General features: G+C 35.8%; 1 protein-coding gene across 14 annotated transcripts in view; it reads right to left on the reverse strand.

Moving 5' to 3' along the window:
- Positions 1-22,518, reverse strand: part of Dock3 (dedicator of cytokinesis 3) — a 377,571-nt gene that overhangs the window by 183,242 nt on the left and 171,811 nt on the right. For all 14 annotated transcript variants that reach the window (XM_052719644.1, XM_052719626.1, XM_052719604.1 and 11 more), the window contains 3 exons: positions 10,522-10,606; positions 770-811; positions 65-219 (listed from right to left, as the gene is read on the reverse strand). In XM_052719644.1, coding sequence (XP_052575604.1) covers positions 65-219; positions 770-811; positions 10,522-10,606 — 282 coding nt within the window. The remainder of the gene's footprint in view (positions 1-64; positions 220-769; positions 812-10,521; positions 10,607-22,518) is intronic.

Below are 22,518 nucleotides of genomic sequence, written 5' to 3' on the forward strand. Positions count from 1 at the left end.
CCATCCCATTCTAAGAAATATAAATATAAGTATAAACCTCACTAGAACATCCCAGGACTCTTACCTAATCTGCTTGCCTTCTCTCATGTCATACAGAGAAAAGAAGACATCAGTATCTTCCCCAATGGTATTATAGGTGAAACTCTTCAGGCTGAAGAAGAAATGATGTGGTACTGGCATCCGACAGCTTTCCCCATGGCGTGGGCGCATTGTATCTACCTAGTGAGGAAAGTAATAGTTACTCATTATATTTATCATTAAGAAACAAAAATAAATTAAGTCTCATTATACTGACAAATGGGATTATTAAATAGGTAAGACTGAATATTTTTTCTCTGGCAATTTATGGACTACTACAGCAGATTTAGACTCAGCTCGACAAGCATCTGACATGCTTAATTTAAACTGTTAGGTGGTAATAGTAACCATTGCAAATATCATTTTAGTTCCTCAGTCTATTTTAATTGTGCTTAAATAAATTTGCACAGGAGAATGGAGACTGGTCAAACTGCTTGGAGGCCAAAGCCCCTTAGAATGAAAATATAACACAATCAAGGTTTTAGGGAGGCAAATATGAGCTGAGTATAATAATATACATGATATGTAAAATGTCTTAAAGAAGCCTATTATTTTATATATGTCCTAAAAACTTTAATCACACAGTAGGCCCCCAAAGGAAATGGTGCCTGTCATTTCTTAGTATTTTCACATTTATGATGTTATAAAAGAGTTGATGGAAAAAACTTGGAGGTTTGAGAAAGTCACTTACTTGGGATGTACTCTGCTGTACACTCTGTCGGCTAGATAAATGCTATGGAAAGAAAGAAATATAGAAAGATTTACTCTATGGTGGAGGAAACTAACTTTTATTAAGCACCTCTCTAAAACAGGCAGTCTACTATGCCTATTATAGTCGTGATCTCACTGAAATCAGTATTATTCACATTTCATAGAGACAACTAATGCTCAGAGTAAAGGACTGGTTTGCTGAGGGTCACACAAGGAAGTGGTAAAGTCTGTATGTAAAACCCAAGCCTCTCTATTCCTAAGCAATAGCCAAGCCACACATGGATGAGTGCTTGTTACTAGATTGCTGATTTGGCAATTATCTTCCACATTGTATAATTTTCTATGCTACTAGATGAAGTTTCTTTAGGCTTTCTACAATAGATTCCTTTAACAGAATCTCCCAAACATCTTTGTATGTTGTTCCTTTACCACTGGCTGAAGTTACAAGATGTAGACTACAATTTGAGCGCTATCATGTAGGGCTGTGAACTTTTTTTGAGAAACTAATTTTAAGTACTTTGAAATAATAAATATCTAACAATCCCCACAGTAACTGCTAGACAGTGAAATCAGCATTACTTATTGGAGCAGCTATCCAAAGCTTTATTTTTCTTTCAACAATAAGTGGTAGGAATTTCAAAGGACAGGTGAACAACTACTAATTAAAAGCTGTGCTTGCTAATCCAGCACCATATTTCCTGTCTGGAAACCTCTGAATAGCTGGAAGGAAGATATGGAAGTGGGAAGGCTGCTGGAAACCTAAGGGGTGACTCGTAAGTCCTGGCCTCACGTTGGCTCTGAGGCAACACACAGGGTTTGAGACTGAAGAGGAACACAAAAGCTTTGGCATAAGGCTGTAAAGGAAGCAGGCCTCCCCAGTGGTGGAACCGGTGGATCAAAATGCAGTGCTGGGGTAGGCATCTGGAACTAGGGGGTTTCTTTTTGGCTTCCACTTTTTTTTTTTTTAAATCTTATTATCTTCAAGTATTTAGCCTGGCTTGACATGTATGTCACAGCTCTGAGCCAAACATTCCAACCACTTTTCTCAAATTAAATTCAAGTAGGAACTGGAACATAATGGAAGTCAATGAGGAGGGTGAGAGTGTGTGAAGGGCCCTTCTTCAGCTCTTCACTGCTTGAGGCCTCTTCCCCCACACCTAGGCTGTGAAATTTAAAAAAATATCAATCTTTCCAATGGAGATTTTCCTCAAATATAAAAGATAAGAACCTGTCTCATCTTTCCCAGAATGTTGGTTCAGGTGTGCGTGCATGTGCATGTACATGTGTAAGACAGAGGTCAATACTGAGTATCTTCTTCAGTTGCTCTCCACTTTAAGTTTTGAGACAGGGCTCTCAATGAACCTGAAATTCATGCTGGCTAGTGAACTCCAGGGATCCCCTAGGAAGTTCTTTTGAGGCTCAAATTACATAGTGGGAATCAGTATTCTATTGTAAATTAGGAACTTAATTACAGAAATTGGCTCTGGTTTTGAATCTTGACTCATGTTTACCAGTTAGGTATTTTCTCATCTATAAATTGAGTTTAAAATTTTGTGCTTAAATCAACTTCATAGAAGTTTATGTGGATTAACTCAATATAGTACCTATCAAATTGTAAATGGATAATTGTAATTACAACTAGTATTCTTATTATTTCTTTAATTGGTATTATTCTTACAGATGTATTACAGGGGAAAAGTCATTTACATTTAAGAGTAAATCCTGTCCAAGAACATCATGATATCAAAAACATTTAGTGCCTGATACTAGTAAACTTTTAATCATTGTTTCTACCCTAAAAGTATATAAAGATATGTAACAGAACTCATTTGGTGCTTCACATAGCATGGATGAGAATTATTATTTCTTTTTTTTTGGGGGGGGGGTTTCAAGACAGGGTTTCTCTGTGTAGCTTTGCGCCTCTCCTGGAACTCACTTGGTAGCCCAGGCTGGCCTCGAACTCACAGAGATCCGCCTGGCTCTGCCTCCCGAGTGCTGGGATTAAAGGCGTGCGCCACCACCGCCCGACGAGAATTATTATTTCAATAGAATTACTTCATTTCATTCACAAATACATTTAACTACAATAACTAGGTAAAATTAAATAATAATTTAAATGTCATACATAATTATCTATGTACATTATTAGCAACATTAGCTAATTACTACTGATTATTAATGTCTACTCCTGGAACTTTATTTTCCCATGATACATATTAGAGTAAAAAAATCAAGTCTCTAATAGGTGATAAATTATTTATAGAATGTATATTCACAAAAGAAAACTTCACATATAAAACTGGTTTTAAAACACTTTAAGGGTTGGAGGTATAGCTCAATGATACAGCACTTATCTAGCATGCACAAAGCTCTTGGCTTGACCTCAGACAGTGAAAAAAAATAAACTTTAGCTGAGGAGCCCCCAGTTGGATCAGGCCCTCTGGATAAGTGAGACAGTTGATTAGCCTGAACTGTGTGGGAGGCACCCAGGCAGTGGGACCAGGACCTGTCCTCAGTGCATGAGCTGGCTGTTTGGAACCTGGGGCCTATGCAGAGACACTTTGCTCAGCTTGGGAGGAGGGGACTGGACCTGCCTGGACTGAATCTACCAGGTTGAGCTGAATCCCTAGGGGAGTCCTTGCCCTGGAGGAGATGGGAATGGAGGGTGGGATGGAGAGTGGGAGTAGGGGCGGGAGGAGGGAGGACAGGGGAATCCGTGGCTGAGATGTAAAATTAAATTAAATTATAAATTAAAATAAAAAAATAAACTTTACAAAACAAACAGGTTTCAAAAATCCTACCTCTTAACAGCAATCATCACTAGTATCAGGAATTTATTTCATTAATGTTTCCACATTTACTATCTAACTTTAGACTATGAGCTTCCAGGAAGCAAAATATTGTTCTATTTATCTTTTTATTCTAATAGTATATCAATATAAATAAAACTTAGAAATTAAGAAATACACAGACTACATTACTCCTCCTGACAATTTTCCTCCAGTTGAGATGTTTCCAGCCCTTTACAATCTCTAGTCCATTTAGTCTATCAAATTTACCCATATGAAAACAAACCTATGCATCTTTGGACACAGTATTAAACTGAATAATGTAATTAACTGCCTGATGTATACACTGGGGACTGTGTTAAAAATTGTGAGTCGTGGGGCTGGAGAGATGATTAAGCGGCTAAGAGCACTGGCTGCTCTTCCAGAGGACCCAGGTTCAAGTCTCAGCATCCACATGGCAGCTCATAACTACCTGTAACTCCAATTTCGGGTGATGTGACATCCTCAACAAAGACATACATGCAGGCAAAATAGACAATGCACATAAAATAAAAATTACATATATTTATATATAAGAATTTTGAGTCTTACAAGAAAATAGAAGGTATCTGATCAGGATTATCAATGACACTTTAATTTTGATAAATAATATAGTCAAGTGATTGGCTTCAGAAATGGGAGAACATTTATACATTAAAATATCAATTACATTTTAAAAATAAAGGCATTATTTTGAAATATATTAATTAGTACTAAAAAACAATAGGATAACAGAATTTCAAAGTAATACAACACTGCATGAAAGGGTAAGAATGAAGTAGGGGTTACAATGTATTGAGCAACATGCCAAAGCATGGCACAATTTGGATACTCTCTTTGTAATTTCCACCTGTATCCAGTTCATAAACGTTAATACAAACATTTTGGTGTTGCTTTTAAAAAATACTTTAGTATCTTCTGCAGAACTGACTTTCTGTTGTTGACAAATGGGTTTAAACTTGTTGAGGAAGATGAAAAAGGAAGAAACATAACAGCTTTCCTCAAACAATAAAAATTTAAACTGTGCATTTAAAGAAATTTCATTAATAATTAATACCTAACACTTGCAATTGGGACTTTTTTTTTCTAATGAAAAAGACAATGCACTAAATGCAACATAAATTATATTTATAAAGGTGTTTTGTTTTTGTTTTTGTTTTTGGAGACAGGGTTTCTCTGTGTAGCTTTGTGCCTTTCCTGGATCTCGCTCTGTAGACCAGGCTGGCCTCGAACTCACAGAGACCCGCCTGCCTCTGCCTCCCGAGTGCTGGAATTAAAGGCGTGCGCCACCACCGCACAGCATTATAAAGGTGTTTTTTAAAGAAAATGTTTGACAAAGAGTACTAGAGTTAGAAAGTTTCAGGCTTAGATTTATAATCTCTAATTTTATCTAAATTTTAATATAAAAGGACTTTTTTGAACCTCACTGATAACTTTTAAGATTTAGCAAAAATGTATGAATTATCGTCCATTTCCTTTATATAAAAAATTTGGTTTTTTAATTTTTATTTTACTATTTGTTATTTATGTGTATAGGTACTTTGCCTGTATATATGTGTGTGTACAATGTGTGTGCCTGGTACCTGTAGTGACCAGAAAATGGTGTCAATCCCTTGGGACTAGTGTTACAGATAGTTGTTAGTTGCCATGTGGGTACTGGAAATCAAACCCAGGAAGAAGATCCAATGCTCTTAACTGCTGAGTCATTTCTCCAGCCTCATAAAAGATTTAATTCTTGAGAGAAAAAGAGAAAGAGACAGAGAGAGAGAGAGAGAGAAACAGAGAGAGACAGAGAGAATGTGTGTATATCTTATGTGTGTCTACGTGCTTATGAATCCAGGTGCTCATGTAGGCCAGAAGAAGTTATCAGATCCTCTGTAACTGGAGTTACAAGCATTTGTATGCTGCCTGACAAGGGTGCTGAGAACAGAATTTGGGACTTCAGTAAGAGGAGTAGTATGTCCTCTACACACACCAGGCCCACATTATTTATACGTCTGTATATGAGCTAACATAAATCCCTAAGTGGTGAATTTGTAAACTCTCAATCAGTTTTTCCTCATTATAGCTAATTCTTTTTTGTTGGTTTATTTGTTTATTTGTGTTTTCAAGACAGGGTCTCACTATGTATCCTCTGGCTGTCCTGGAACTCACTATGTAGACCAAGCTAGCCTAGACTCACAGAGAACTGCCTGCCTCTGCTTTGGAGTGCTAGGATTAAAGGAATGGCACCACTACGCCCAGCTTATTATATACCTGATTCTTTCAATGTAAAAATAAATGCACAACACAAAAGAAAATAAAATAGAAAATAAAAGTCTTGAATTTAAGCTTTTATGATAAATCAGTATTTTGACAAAAAGCAATAAAAGAACAGCATGTATTTTAAAAGCTAAATATCTTTAAAGGCTTACAATAAAAATTACTAGTCTTTTGCCCATCTGTCCTGCTTCATAGAGAGAAACAGTTTTAACTCCTTACTGTGTTTTTCTCCAGAATTTATAAATTACTTCTAAATGTTACATTTATAATGTTCTCTTTTATTCCAAATTTAAAATGATCTAATCACTTTTTATTACAGCAGTTAACTCTTGTTTACATCTTCTTCTGTTCATCTATCTTCCTTTCAAAACTTTTGGTTAAAACTATTCATAACATTATAACCTAAATATTGTTCAGTTAAGTAAGTCAATATACTTCAATTTTAGTCCTCTTGTTTCATATTTTTATCATGGATATAATTCTTTTTCTTTAAATTATGGTCATTCTTTGTTATCAGTCAGAAATTTGTTCTAGGCCTCCTCACAGATAACCTCCAGGATGGATACAGCCTACACACATTCTGCTCTTTAACTCATCTCTCAACTACTTAAAATATCAACTACAATGTAAATGTTATATAATGAGTGGCTATACCATCCTGTTTAGGAATAGCTTCTTGTTTTTTTTTTTTTTTTTTTTTTTTGAACGTGACACAAACGAGCTATCTGAAAAGAGGGAACCACAATTAAGAAAATGCCTCCATAAGACTGGCCTGTAGCAAGCCTGTGAGACATTCTCTTAATTAGTGATTGATGTGAGAAGGCCCATCCCATTGTGGGTGGTGCCACCACCTGGACAGATGGTCCTGGGGTGTCTGAGAAGGCAGGTTGAGCCAGCCTTAGGGAACAGGCCAGTAAGGAGCATTCCTCTATGGCCTTTGCTTCAGTTTCTGCCTTGAGTTCTTGCCTTGACTTCCTTTGATGAGGGACTGTGATGTAGAAGGGGAATCGAAATAAACCCTTTTGTCCCCAAACTGCTTTTGGTCATGGTGTTTTATCACAGCAGTAGAAATCTTAAGTAAGATATGTGGTTTAGAATAATGACATGTTTAAAACAGACATAACTTTTTTTCTGATTATTTTATATTAGAAGTTGGTAAAAAATCCTCAGATATGGAACCTACAGATAGGAAATACCAATTGTAAAGGGTCTTTTCCTATGTCCTCCAATAGCTCTATAAACTATCTTTCAATTACATGATCTAGAAAAGTTAAGGTTATCAGATAATTTAGTTTTTCTTCTACAGATAATCTTCCTGGTTACTTTCTTCTCATCTAATATAGACCAGTTCTCAATAGTTTTTCTCTTAAATACTTGTACAAATGATACCTTGGGACTTCCTTATCCTGACTGCATCATAATTCTTTGCCCATTTCATTTGGGGCAGGTTCCATTTGGATGGCACATAGTACCTTTGGTCTCCTCCCATCCTCCCATCCCCCACCCCTTGTCTACTTCATTTTGAAGGAATAATTTATTCTTCAGTACTATCTTGAAAAGATTCTCTCCCCTCCCCCTCTCTACGCCTTTATGTCTGTTTTTCCTTTTGAAAGTCCATTAATCCCATTATACTGAGATTAAATCTCTCATCTTTGTAGCTTCTCTCTCCTACTTTTATTCTCTTAAGATTTCTTTTTCATTATTTTACAACATGTGTAGGCATATGTGTCTGCATGAAGGAATGTGCATGTGAGTGCAGGTGCCTGTGGAGATCAGAGGCATAAATCTCTGGGAACTGGAGTTACTCTGGAAGGTACCAGAATAAAAACTGAGTCCTCTGGAAGAGAAGTAAGTGCTCTCAACCATTGAGCCATCTACCTTATCCTTTCCCATCTTATTATGATGTTTGCAAATTCATGTCCTCTTCTACTATAATTACTATTGTTTTGTGTGCACACATATTCATATCCTATTGAGTCTAGTTATTGTTGCCCATATGTACATGGGAACAGAACTGACCACTTGGGCATGGGCAATCTAGATTGTTAGGGGACCTGACTCTCATTTCCTCAATTGCCTGTAGTTTCTAAACTAGAGGTAGAAGTTCATGAGTTCTTTGCTCAACCATTCTGGTATGCTGACTTGTATGGTCTCGTGTGGGTCTTGTACAAGTAATCACAGCTGATGAGAGTTCGTGGAGCAACATCCTCCTCATGTTGTCAAAGCAGTTCTTTCTCCCTGTTCTCTGACTCTTTTCTTCACACCCTCTTTCACAATTACTCTATGAGCCTTGGGCACAGGAGTTGTGTTATACTGGTGTCCCACTTGGGGATAAGTCAGGAAGATTTTTCTTTCTTTCTTTCTTTTTTCAGTTTTTTAATACAGAGTTTCGCCATGTAGGCCTGGATGTCCTGGAACTCATTCTGTCTATCAGGCTAGCCTCAAACTCAGAGATCCATCTGCCTCTGCCTGCCAAGAGTTTGGATTAAAGGCGTGTGTTACCACCATGCAGCTGGTTTAAATTTTTAAAAGCTATGTGGATTACTGTACTCTTTCTGTATTTGTTTTCTTCTTTTTCTTTGCAGGCAACAATCACCGTTTTCCCTGCTTAGATCTTCCACACATTACTTGCGCTGTTCTCTAATTTTTATGTAGGGATTTTTGTTCATTCATGTATGGCTATCCACTATGAGGGATCTGTTATCATTGGATTTCACTGTAGAAATCCTCTTGCTGAGAAAAGAAAGCAATCCTCTTGCTGAGCTTCAAATATAGATAGTTTTCCTGATGATGCTAAAATTACTATAGCTAAACTTTACTCCTGAACCACAGACTTTAAATACCATTTTTTGAAGTTTAGAAGATACAATAAACTTGAAAACAAAATATACAGTATTCTTGGTTCCCCATTGCTTACCCCCAAAGCTGATTCTTCTGTATAGTTCCCCATTGTCCTTTTATCATCTGGGCAGATCAAACACAGGAGTCACTGTCCTTTGATCTATCTCTTTCCTGTACATGTGCATACCAATTCAATCTATCAATAACTGGCTCTAATGCCAAAGTATATTCAATATTGAACACCTTCTTACCACTTCTACTGTCCTGGCTCCAGTCTAAACTACTGAAATTAATGTCTCTTACTTAAATGACTTCTCTGTGGTTGCATTTTATGATCTGAAAAACTTACCATGTCACTATCATGTTCTATCAGACCTCTGGAGAGAATTTAATTTGGGGCCTACAAAGCTCTTCACAATTTGGCTCCTGACTCTTTCTTAGCCAAAATTATCTCACATTTCCTGGAACTGCCATTTCCTTATGTTGTGTGCCATTCTTGGAAGTTCCTTCCTTACCTTTTCTGGTCTCCAGAATATCAATCATTAATTCTAATAACATCAGCATACACCTTATTTATGCTGTGCAGTACATGCAAGGGTAATTATTTATTCCACTAAGAGCTTCTAACATAGGTTCATGATAGCACTAATCAGTACTATGCTAAATAAAAGTATTTCATTTTCTTAAGTTTCTAAAACTTGCAGGTTTTCATCATATATTCTGAATCACTACAAACTCTTTAAAAGTGAAGTTCCTTAGTCTGAACTTCTCACCTTAAGTTTCTACTATATTTTACATCATAATGTTGTACGTTTTTTTTTTTTACTTATTATCCAGCATGTAAAATATAATTGTGGTTATCAGTCAACCCTATAGATTTTTTTCATTAAAATGGTTACTTAGATCTATTGATCTTTTATTTTATGTCCAAAATTTTATATACACTTAGTTATACACAATGTCATATTTCTATAATTATTATATGACTTAGGTATTATACAGTAATACATGGTCTATTGTTAGAAGTGGTTAAATAACTATGTCACACAACTACTAAATAATATGACAGGGGTTTAAGGCTCATCATTTTTATTGAGTATCCTTTAGTCTGAGTTTATAATTCAATATCATAACTAGAAAAAATTACATTAAGTGGAGGCCAATTTTATTTGTTCAGTATATTTTTTATAATAAACAATATACATCTAAGGATCTGTCAGATATTTATAGGCTTTGTTATACACAATATTCATCCCAAGAATGGAAACCCCTGTATGTTAAGAGTACTTGAGTTCCCTCCATTTTCTAACTGTTTATAGACCACATATACAAACTATGAGGATGGTGATTGACAGCAGGACCCTGAATATGCTTCTTAACAACATCATGTCTCTAGAAAGATTAGCATATTAATTTCAGGTTCAATCACTTTTTTTTAAATCATTGTTCTAACTAACAACTGGTTCTTTGCTACATTAGTCATCTTTTCATTATAAAAGGAAATACAGGAGTATATAATGTTACTAACTACCACAAGTGGTAGAGAAACCAACAGAGCAAAATTAACAGAGAAGTAACCCCTAGAAAGTATAGTAAGTTCAACATCTCTGCTTTGTATTTACACTTGGAAAGTGTGACGTCAGATTAAAATTAGTTGTTTCTTAAATACGGAGACAGAAGCAAAAGGACAGTTTTTAAAATGTTGCTTTAAAAAACATACAATTTACAACATTATCAGGGGAAAACAGAGGAGAAAAATGAGCTGTAAAGGAACAATCCATTCCTTGTTAAGATTTCTTACCATTTTATAGAGATCTGAAACACTAATCTGGTCTGAATCCACTACTTCAAAGTCCTTCCGAGGCACCAAGTCCAGGCCCAAATGCCTAATAAAGAGAAAGACCACAGTCAGTTGTAAGTGCTCAGATTACTCATCTCTTTCTATAGAACTAGAAACCTCTACCTGTCTCGATTTTGTAGATAGAGTTTCAAGCACTGCCCTAGAAGTGATATGCCTTTATCTAGCAACATCAAATTGTGTTCACTTTGGGGCAAATAAATGAAGCTAGGGATTTTAAGACACAATTCTAGTTACTAAGCTGTTCCACCTCATAATTACAAAAGTTTTCATTTAGTATGTTTGTAACAGTACTTTAAGAATACTTTTTATTAGACAAATAATAAGCCATTTTTTATTTCTCTGTTTCTCCCACCATACTAGTATGTTCAAGGTTAAATTATGAATCATTTTCATCCCAAGGAAAAAAATTAACACATAAAATTAATGTCCTAGCACCACACATGGTAGTGCACACCTTTAATCCCAGCACTCAGAGGCAGAAACAGGCAGACTTCTGTGAGTTCAAAGCCAATATAGGCTCCAAAGCAAGTTCCAGGTCAGTCAGGACTATACAGTGAGACTCTATCTCAACAAAACAAAACAAAAATCATGTCCTAGAAATTTGTTTTAGTTTAGCTGTATACTGTTTCCAATTTAATACTAATATTGGTAAGTCCTGAACATATATAAGCTGTAGTATCTTTAACATTAGACAGAGGTTTAAGGAATACTACTACTCAAGCAACAGAATTTATAAGATACAGTATAATTTTGGACAGGAAAAAAAGAAGTGATGATAATTTTCATTTGATTATGTGGTAGCATTAAGCAGTGGAAAGAACTCACTAGAAACAGTATTTTTGGATTCACATATCTAACATAATTTATAGTCAGTAACTTTTAGTCCCTGTCTCACAGTCTAAGATACTAGCTCTAAACATGAAGATCAGTTAAGTTAGAGGGTTGTGAACCTATGACACTAGATTGGGGGAGATCACATATGAATTTTTTTTCTAAAGAGGAGAGCTTACTTATCAGGGTTTCAGAGATGGTTCTATGATCACCTGACTTCAAATAAGGTTATGAATTACTATGGCTGGCAAAAGTATTCCATGGAAATTTTTTAAAAAACAACAATTACCCTACTTTAACTAAGCTATAAACCTTCTCATAATATGCTAGCAAAATTAATTCTGTAAGCTCTTTCAGTACACAGACCCCTACTCATTTAAGATAAACTCAGTTGTGCATTTAAAATGTAGGTTTATTTTACTTATAACTTATAATTTACTTGTACTAGCTTGTTTGTTTGTTTGTTTGTTTGTTTTTGTCAACTTGACACAAGCTGGAGTCACTTGGGAAGAGGGAACCTCGATTGAGAAAATGCCTCCATCAAATTGGCCTGCGAGCTAGTCTGCTGGATATTTTCTCAATTAAAACTGATGTGGGAGTCTACCCACTGTGGGCAGTATCATCCCTGGGCAGGTGGTCCTAGGTTTTATAGGAGGGCAGGCTGGGCAGGCCATGAAGAGCAAGCCAGTAAGCTGTGTTTTTTCATGACCTCTGCTTTATTTCTCACCTGGAGTTCCTATCTTCACTCCCCTTCAGGATGAACTATAAGCTGTAAGAGGAAATAAACACTTTCCTCCCCAAGCTGCTTTTGATCTTGTGGTGTTTATCATGACATCAAGAAACAAACTAAGGCAAGCTTGTTCATAGCAAAATATGCAATATGAAAGTATCAAATAATAAGGTGATGATAAAAATGGAAAATCAAAACTATGAGGAAGATAGAAGCAAGCATATTAACAGTATATTAAAAGCAAGGATTAACAGCAAAATAATTACTATAATTAAGAATGAAAAGAGTATGCCAGTACTTATGTTAAAAAACTAGAGCTATAAAATTATCTTTAAAAATATTTTCCAAAGTCTTTATAAGCCATGCCATTTAAATTTTTCTATTAAAAAAAAAGACATATACAAAAGCAGATTGGTAAGTGTCTCTAAATTCCAGTACTCACTGAGGCAAGAAGATAATGAGTTGTAGGCCAGCCTAGGTTACATAATAAGATCTGTGTCCAGGAGAGAGAAGAACAAACGGAAGGAGAAGCATGGGTATGAGAAAAGAAAATATTTCATATGTATTCTTCAACTGCTTCAAGTTCAGAGATGTACAGCTGTCTCTTGAGATCCAAGAGTGTGGATATTGCTCTGTATAAATAAAACACTGATTGGCCAGTAGCCAGGCAGGAAGTATAGGCGGGACAAGCAGAGAAGAGAATTCTGGGAACAAGAAGGCTGAGGCAGAGAGACACTGCCAGCTGCTGCCATGACAAACGAGATGGAAGGTACTGGTAAGCCACGAGCCATGTGGCAACTTATAGATTAATAGAAATGGGTTAATTTAAGATAAAAGAAGTAGATAACAAGAAGCCTGCCACGGCCATACAGTTTATAATATAAAGCGTCTGAGTGATTATTTTATACGTGGGCTGTGGGACTGCGGGGGCTTAGTGGGACTTGGAGAGAAGCTCTCCAGCTACAAATGGCGCCCAACATGGGGCTCGAACCCACAACCCTGAGATTAAGAGTCTCACCAAGCCCCCGCAGTCCCACAGCCCACGTATACAAGAGGGATTAGTATGAAAAGTACTCAAGAACACCCAAATCCAAGGATGTTCAAGCCTATTGCATAAAACAGCTACAATTTGCACTTAATACATATACATATTCAATACAATTGCATATAATACACAATTTTCTGTATACTTTGTCATCTCTACATTATTTGTAATATGTACAATGTAGATGCTATATAAATAGTTGCTGAATTGCATTGTTTAGGAAATAATAAGAAAAACATGTAATTTATGAAAAACATTTTCCATTTTACGGTCAATTTAATCTATGTATGTGGATATGGAACTTGAAATATAGAGGGCCAATTGCATAAGGAATAGCCTAAGTATAATAATTAAGTAACAAAAAAAGAATCTAAGCAAATAACCCAATGCTTTATGTACAAGAACTAAAGAAAACTCTCATTGGTATTGGTATCTAAATAAGTGGGGCAGGAATTGAATGTAAATATGTTCTGGCCACTGTGGAACACATGTAATGATGAGCCTGGGGCCTTCGCTTGCTTGTCCACTCAGCCACACAACCATGCACCATCCCAACCAATCTATACATAAATTTTCTGAAGTTCTTTTTTATCGCATCATACTAACAGTATTAGATATAGGGAACATACCAGTTTTGAGTCAAGCAAATGTTATTTATCATACTTTCTCCTTTGAGAACAATGCTTTCCTGTTCCTAGAAGTAGCCAGAATGAAGTGTCCTTTCAGTACACTCATTTCATTATCTTGGGAAATAAGAGAATAATTAAGGAATGATCTAGTAACAACTGAAAACTGAATTATATGTATTATGATCATTTTTTAAAATAAAAGATTTATTTCATTTTTAATCATGTGTATGCATGTGTTGTCTAAGTGGGGGATATGTGCATGTTAGGGGAGTTGCCTGAAGAGGCCAAAAGAAAGCACCAGCTCTGCTGGAGCTGGAGTTACAGGTAGTTGTGAGCTATTTTGACATAGTGCTGGGAACCAAACACAGGTTTTCTGCAAAATCAAGATGCGTTCTTGACTGGTGATCCATCTTTCCAGCCCTACTATGATCATTTTCAATTCAGGAAGAAAAGTTTGCAAAAGTTAAACTAGTAACTAGTCTCATTTGAAGAAAGCAGAGCAACTACATAAGGAGATGTAATCTATACACGTTCCCTACAAATCTAATATCCTGAAAAAGAGGTTCCTGGCCACTTTTTCCTATAAATTACTTCAAAGACTGTGAACTGAAATGCAAGAAACAGTCAACATGATTTCTATATTTATTCAAAGGGAGGCAACAGCAGTACAGCAGAATAAAAAGGGCTCCAATGTCTGATCATATGCTTTTTATTTTAATTTTTTCCACCAATCCACATTGACTGATATAGTCTCATTAGCTGTTTTAAGGATTGATGCATGTAAACATTCACCAGTGCCTGTGATTATAATTATTCCTATGTATAACATCATCAACCCCTTCCAACCCTCCCCCCTTTGCTGTTCCCCACCCCCTTTCCCTGCCTTTCTGTCATTCTAAGAATTGAACTAAGGGCTTTGCATATGCTAGGTAAGTATTCCAGCACTGAGCTACCATCTGAGTCCCTTTGATCCTCATGCTTCAATCTCCCAAATAGTTAGTACTATACTACTATACTATACTCCCAAGAGTATAGGCCTGTACCATGACATCGAGCTACATACATTTTTTTTTAAGGAAGGAAAATGAAGGTTTAGAGAGATTAAAAGTGGCCTCCTAAGGAGAAATGAGTTTTTATTTGGTCTATCTTTCTCTGAACTGATAGTATTTCAATTATATCCACTATCTTTCTGTTAATAACTGTCTAAGTACTAACGGCTACAAGTGACTGTATTTATAATAGATTAGTTATAATAGTTTGGGGGTTAATTCTCAATACTTCAATCTAGAAAGGAAGAAATACCAATTCATTAATGAATAACCACCAGGTATGGTAAGAGTTTATTTTAATACAAAAATACATTTATATACTAACTACCAAGGGAGGGATTGTACTTACTACAAAATATAATGATAGGAAGAGAGGAAAGGGGAGAGAGAGGAGCAAGAGGGTGGAGAGGATCTGGGAGAAAATGAAAGAAAGGTGGAGAAGGAAAAGGGAGAGAAGGAGAAAGAGACAAACTGATTGGTCTGAAAATAAAACTTGAAGGATTTTTTTCTGACTACACACAGTCAAAATTCTTAAACAGAATAAGAATGGCTGCTGAGGACACTACCTCAACCACAAGAAGAACCTGAGAAGTCACTGGTATTTCTGCTGGTTCCTTATGTTCTACAAAGAAAAAAATGACCATATCTTTAATCAGGAATCCTAGTTTAAAATCTACTGAGAGGAAATTGACTGAGTGACACATTTTATATATTACAAACCAAACTACTGCTTGTGATACTTACTCTAACCACAATTATCTAGATAAAGGACATAAACTAAATGGGGGAGAGAGACAGAGAAACATGAAGGAGATGTTACAGGTAAAAATCTGATAGTGGAGGTAGAAAAGAGGAGGGAGGAGAAAAGTTATAAAGAGAAAGTGAGGTTAAGAAAGAACAAAAGGCTAAGCAGATGGCAGGTACATACAACCGTAACCCTCAGGATACTGAGGTGGAATAATTATAAATTCAAAGCTAGGCTATAGTGAGACGAGATCTGAAACAAAACAAAAATAAAATAATTAGAATTATAAATTTATAAATGATTCATTTAAAATTTTTTGAGTTTGCAATAAAAATACCAATTTCATTTTACAATATAATGTACAAAAACATTTTGTTTGTTTTTTTAAGATAGGGTTTCACTGTGTAACAGCCTTGGCTGTTCTGGAATTCACTCTGTAGACCAGGCTGGCCTCAAACTCACAGAAATCCACCTGCCTCTGCCTCCTGAGTGCTGGGATTAAAGGCATGCCATCACACGACAGAAGTATAATTTTAACTCAATAAAAATTTATAAAATACTTGCATATTATACAGATCTGAACTTTTCCCCCCAAAATGCAACACATCAAATGCTATAATTTTAAACGAGTATATGTAACTACAGCACACTTGAGAGTTACCATGCTATTCTGTTGTTCACAGGCGTCACAGCTGAGTAGGATGGCTGTGTTCTTCCCTCCTTTGGAAGCTTTCATGACACCTTCTGGCATCATGAGAGCAAGCAAACTTCTTTTTTCAAGGGACAGAGACCATTACAGAAAATCACAACCAATCACAATGCAGAGTTCTGGAGCCCAGTCCCAATGGATACATCTAAAAACAAAAACAAAAAACAAAAAACAAAACAAAACAAAACCCTCCGACACTTAAGGCTCAGGGAACACCACAGAAGAGGGAGAAGGATTCTAAGAGTCAGAGGAACAGGACATTTGCTGTGAGATTGTGTCTTCTAGTAATGTCAGAAGTTACACCCATAAAGTATCACCAACATGACTGCCAAACCATGAACTGAACAAGGCAACAACAATAGAAATGCTAAAGTAGATAGGAGAAAGACCACAAGACTTAGCTCTACACAAAGGAATATATGCAACTAAAAAATACTGAGAGTGGGAGGAATAGTCTTCTCCAGGGAAGAGCACACCAATGGGTTAGGCAATACCAAGTGGCTAGCCCTGAAAACATAAACATCATACAAACTGATCAAGTTGTATTTAGGAATATATATACATATATATATATATATATATATATGTATATATATATATGCATGCAATGACAATTAATGAAAAAAGGCTATGAACTTGAAAGAAAGCAAGCAGAGATACATGAGAGAGTTTGGGGTAAGAACAAAAAAGCAAGAAATGATATGATATATTATAATCTCAAAAAATAAAAGCAATAGAAACTTTTTAAAATAAAAATATTTGTCCCTTTGAGTATTTTTCTAAGAGAAAAATCAGTTTACCTGTGTCAATTCTAGATTGCTATAATTTTAATTTACCTATTTTATATTTTTCTATAGTGATGAAATTAGAGACTTGCAGAAAAGTCTTTATGAAAGGTATTGAAAAATTAATAAATTGAAAATTAATTACTAGGTACATTATTTTTTAACTCTTTGTGCTGAATATAATTATTGGACTTATTCTTTATATAGGATACTTTAGAAGAGAGAATGAACAGTTCACTTGAAAAGAACTTTGTATTACACCCTTCCTGTATCACAGTTCCTAAAAATATAAGAACACAATATTGTTGGTCATGGTGGCACACGCCTTTAATCACAGCACTCGGGAGCCAGAAGCAGGTGATCTCAAGGCCTGCATACTGAGCTCTAGGTCTACATAGTGAGATCCTGTCTTAAAAAAAAATAAGTTCTGTGTTTATTTTAAAATTTAAGAAAAGAACATGGAATGAGAGAGGGGAGGACAACAGGAAGGAAAGGAGGAGAAGCAATACTAGGAGAAAAGTAAACTAAAAACCAAATAACATCTAAACTACAAACACTGGTGACATGTAACTGAGTTTTAAGAAGCACACAAACAGGTACAGTCCTCTGAAAGTATGAGTTTTAGGATTCACCCTAGGTACAAATGCCAGTTCCAGCACCCACTACATGATAGAACACCAAGGAGAGTGCTTCTTGGTCATAGTTCCCTCACTAGGTAAGAAAAAGCAAACTATAATATGTCACAGCTTATAGGAAAGGCATAAAAGTTTAGCATATGGTCGGGCAGTGGTGGCGTACGCCTTTAATCCCAGCACTCGGGAGGCAGAGGCAGGTGGATCTCTGTGAGTTTGAGGCCAGCCTGGTCTACAGAGCAAGAGCCAGGACAGGCACAAAAACTACACAGAGAAACCTTGTCTCGAAAAAACCAAAAAAAAAAGTTTAGCCTATGACTAATACTTAATTACATGAAATAAAACATTAAAATGTGTTCATCAAATACTGACAGTGCATCTACTACATGCCAATATATGCTATGTGCCAATGTTTTATGGCACTTATATAAGAATAGTAGAATACAAAGTGTAGAAATATTCTGGTATACACAAGAAAGATGGATATGGTTTTCCAACTCAACTTTGGTGTGAAATAGTCTCTTTTACATAACTTAAAGGCAGGAAGCATCTTAACAGTAAATCATCTCTTCTTTTGAAAATATTAAGGAAAAATTAAAGCTCAAGCAAGAACTAGAAGTTATATCATTTCTGAGCAAACATTTTTGGATTTGTCTATTTGCTTGTTTGTTTAAATAGAGATCAAAAAAGTCAATGAAATGATTACTAATGATATTCTGCTATACTCATAGATCAGTGCCTAGCCCAATAATCATCAGAGAGGCTTCATCCAGCAACTGATGGGAAGCAGATGCAGAGATCCACAGCCAAACATTAAGCAGGGCTCAGAGAACCCAGCAGAAGAGGAGGAGGAAGGACTGTAGCAGCCAGAGGGATCCAGGACACCAGAAGAAAATAGCCCACAGAATCAAGTAAGCAGGGCTCATAGGGGCTTACAGACACTGAAGTGGCAATCATGGAGCCTACATGTGTCTGTGCTAGATCCTCTGCATATATGTTGTAATTGTTTAGCTTGGGGATTTTGTGAACTACTAACAGTGTCAAAGGCATTTTCTTTGTTCCACCAGCTAGCTACCAAATAAAGACATGGAGACTTCTTATTAATTATGAATGCTTAGCCGTATCTTATGCCTGTCCCACTAGCTCTTTTAACTTAATTTAACCTGTTTCTATTCATCTACAATTTGCCTCAGAGCTTTTTACCTTTCTCTCATTCTGTATGTCCTATTTCCTGCTTCCTCCATGTCTGTCTGTCTGGCCCCTGACACCTCCCTGGAATCCCTTTTTCTTTCTTCCCTGAGCATAAATTCCTCCTCCTACTTACTCTTCCTGCCTGGAAGTTCTGCCTATACCTCTGCCCTTGCTATTGGCCATTCAGCTTTTTATTAGACCAATCAGGTGCCTTAGGCAGGCAAGGTAAAACAGCTACACATCTTTACATAAACAAATATTCCACAACATAAACAAATTCAACACATCTTTACATAGTTAAACAAATATTCTGCAATGTAACAGTGGGAGCAGTGGTGTCTCCTACTCTTTTGCCTGCTCTTGGGACTCTTTTCCTCCTACTGGGTTGCCTTGTCCAGCACTGATATGAGAGTTTGTATCTAGTCTCATTGCATTTTGTTATGCTGTATTCAGTTGATGTCCCTGTGAGGTCTGCTCTTTTCTGAAGGGAAATGGAGGAGCAGTGGTTCTGGGGAAGGGGGAGGTGCTGGGAGGAGTGGAGGGAGTAGAGGCTGTGGTCAGGATGTATTGTAAGAAAGAAGAATAAATAAAACAAGGACAAACTAGAGACAGACCAACAAATTTTTTGTTTAAGTTTCAACTTTATTTTCTATTGGGAAAAAGAAGAAAACTAGAGGAAAGAAGTGGTGCATGAAGAAGGATGATGGAGAACAGGGAAAGGACTGAAAGAAATGGAATTGTGTTTATTTTTTTTAATTTAAAATTGACATATTACCCCCCAATATACACATACTACATTGAGGAAAAGTTATAAAAATGGAATAGTTCTGCAGCTACTGAAAGGTATTTCCAGTGTACTTAGTTTTCTTAAAAAATAATTTCTACTTGTTTCTAAGATACCACCTTAAAACTATCCTCATTAAGATTGTAAAATATGTTTGATTTGTTTTTTAAGCTTTGCAGCAAAAAGGTGACTGATATTTGGAAAAATATTATTTACTTTATTTACTGGTTTTATGGTTGCAGTTAAATTGCAACATAATGAATTACATAACTATTAGTGGCATCAATTCAAGTTCATTTACTAATATTGATTTTTTTTGACACAGGGTCTCTCTCTCTCTCTTTAGTCTTGGATAACTAGGACTAAAGAACTCACTGTGAGACCAGGCAGACCTCAAACTCAAAGAGATCCTTCTACCTCTACCTCCAGTGCACTGAGATTGAAGTAGTACATCACTACTGGTTACTACTATTGATTCTTAAAGAAAATGCAATGATATTTTATAACATAATAAGTAGTGTTTGGGGCTGAGGAGGTAAAATCACTAGCTATACTGTTATTTAACATATTTTACTGAGCTTTGTAATTGTTTCAAGTCATGAATTTAGAGACCACTATTGATCAGTATACTTGAATTCATGTATACTATAGTACATAAGTAGTTTAGTATATAACAAAGATTACAGTGTACAGTTACAAAACTAGCCGGGATAGGGATCCTGTTCCTTCAGAAAAACTATAAACAACTAATTTAAACTGTGTTTCTCTTATTTTTTTATTATTAGTAATAACAATTATCACTTTCAGTTGGATCCACTCAGATTTATTAGAGTTCATATTTCCTTACTTACTCTTTTTTATTTGTTTGTTTGTTTGGTTGGTTTTTGAGACAGGGTTTCTCTGTGTAGCTTTGACTATCCTGGAACTTACTCTGTAGACCAGGCTGGCCTTGAACTCACAAAGATCCATCTGCCTCTGCTTCCTAAGTGCTGGGATAATTAAAGGTGTGCATCACCACTGCCTGGCATTCCTGATTTACTCATATACTTTGCAGTTTCTTTCTTCAAGTTTCACCCACAGAAAGGAAATGAGAGATAGCTATTATATCTAAAAATGGCTTTATTTGATCTTGACACTATCAGTTAGTGTGACTTCTTACAAACTCTGGCTAGTTTATCATTTCCCCTATGGAATTCTAAAGCAACTACTTTATTATCTTCCAGTATTTGCTATTATTGATAAAATCTTTGAGGTCAGTGTAATTACTTTCTTTTCTAAGAGAAGCTGTTTTTCTATCGAAGGATCTTAATGCATTTCTCTTCACCCCTAGAATAAACAAATTTGTATCTTAATATGGACTTTTTAAAAAAAAAACTCCATTCATTCCTTTAAATGTATGGTGAGCCCTTTCTATCTGGAGGCTGCTTATTCTATCTGGGCTCTGGGAATTTCTGTTTCTTTATAAATACTACTTCATTGTCTTTGTTCTTTTTCTGGGAATTATATCTGATCTTGAACCTCCTCAGTAATTATTCTCTAACAGTAAATGTATTCACTCAATTGTTTTCCATCTTTTTTGTTTTATTTTCAAGGCGATTACACAAAATTTATCTGAGTGTTTTATTTTAGAAATCGTTTACTTCATTTTTTTCATTGACTCTAATTCTACATAATGAGCCTTCTTGATTCTCTTTGTAGATACAGAGGGAATTTGTTTTGTTCTTAAAGTTTATAAATTAATTTCTATTTCTCTCAAAGGAGAAGTCATTTCCCCTAGGCCCTGGTAATTTTTTTTTCAATTCTGGTGTTCCTCTTCCTTGAGGCTTCATTTATATAAATATTGGTGAAATTTGATTGTTCATTTGTATGTAAAATGCACTGGAAGAAATAGAGAAAGATTTTGTGCATGAATAGATAACTGGCAGGCTTTCCTTTCTGGTAAGAGTGGGAGACCTGATCATTATACTATGAAATCTTTAAATGCCACAAAACACAAGGTCCCAATTCTCCCTCCTGTTGCCCAGTTCTCTGAGGCTGTTGGTTTCTTATTTGCTTACATAAAGAGGAAACAAGTAGCTACTAATTGTTCTCAAGGTATGATTATTCTTCATACAGACTTTCAAACCATTAGTATGACCTTTTAATGTCCCTCTCATATCCCCTGATTCTGGGAGCTTCAGAGCAGACTGTCTCCAACATAGCTAAAGTTCTCTCTGCCTATATTGGCTCCTTCTGTCAAGTAGACTACTTCCTACCTTTCAGAAATAGGTATGCCTTGGTTGGGAGAAGAACATAAATATTAAATATATTTAAGTAAATACATATGTCCGAAGTAGGAAACAACCTAGTTGCTTCAAAGTTCAATGAACATGAATAAGTTTTAAATTTAGGAAGAAATACTTTAATCTATCTCAATTTATAATGACAAAGTCTCAGTTTTTATTTTTAAAAATATTTATTTATTTTATGTACATGTGTGTTTTACCTGCATGTATCTGTGCACCATGTGAATGTATGGTGCCAAAGAAGCTATTAAGTGAGCCGCAGATCCCCTAGAACTGGAGTTGCAGACAGTTGTGAGTCACCATGTTGGTGCTGACAATAGAACCCAGGTCTTCTAAAAGAGTAGCCTGTGCTCTTTACCACAGATCCATGTCTCCAGCCCCGAAATTTTATTTTAACAGCACAGAACATCATCACATCCACTGCACAAATGCAGGAATCTTTCTGAATGACAAATGAGTTAAGAATATTCAGAAGTATAAATCCTCATTTATAGATTATGATTATTCAGATTTATTGTATGT

Source organism: Peromyscus californicus, unplaced genomic scaffold (assembly GCF_007827085.1).
Source record: "Peromyscus californicus insignis strain IS unplaced genomic scaffold, ASM782708v3 Scaffold_11__1_contigs__length_118956290, whole genome shotgun sequence".
NCBI lineage: Eukaryota > Metazoa > Chordata > Mammalia > Rodentia > Cricetidae > Peromyscus > Peromyscus californicus.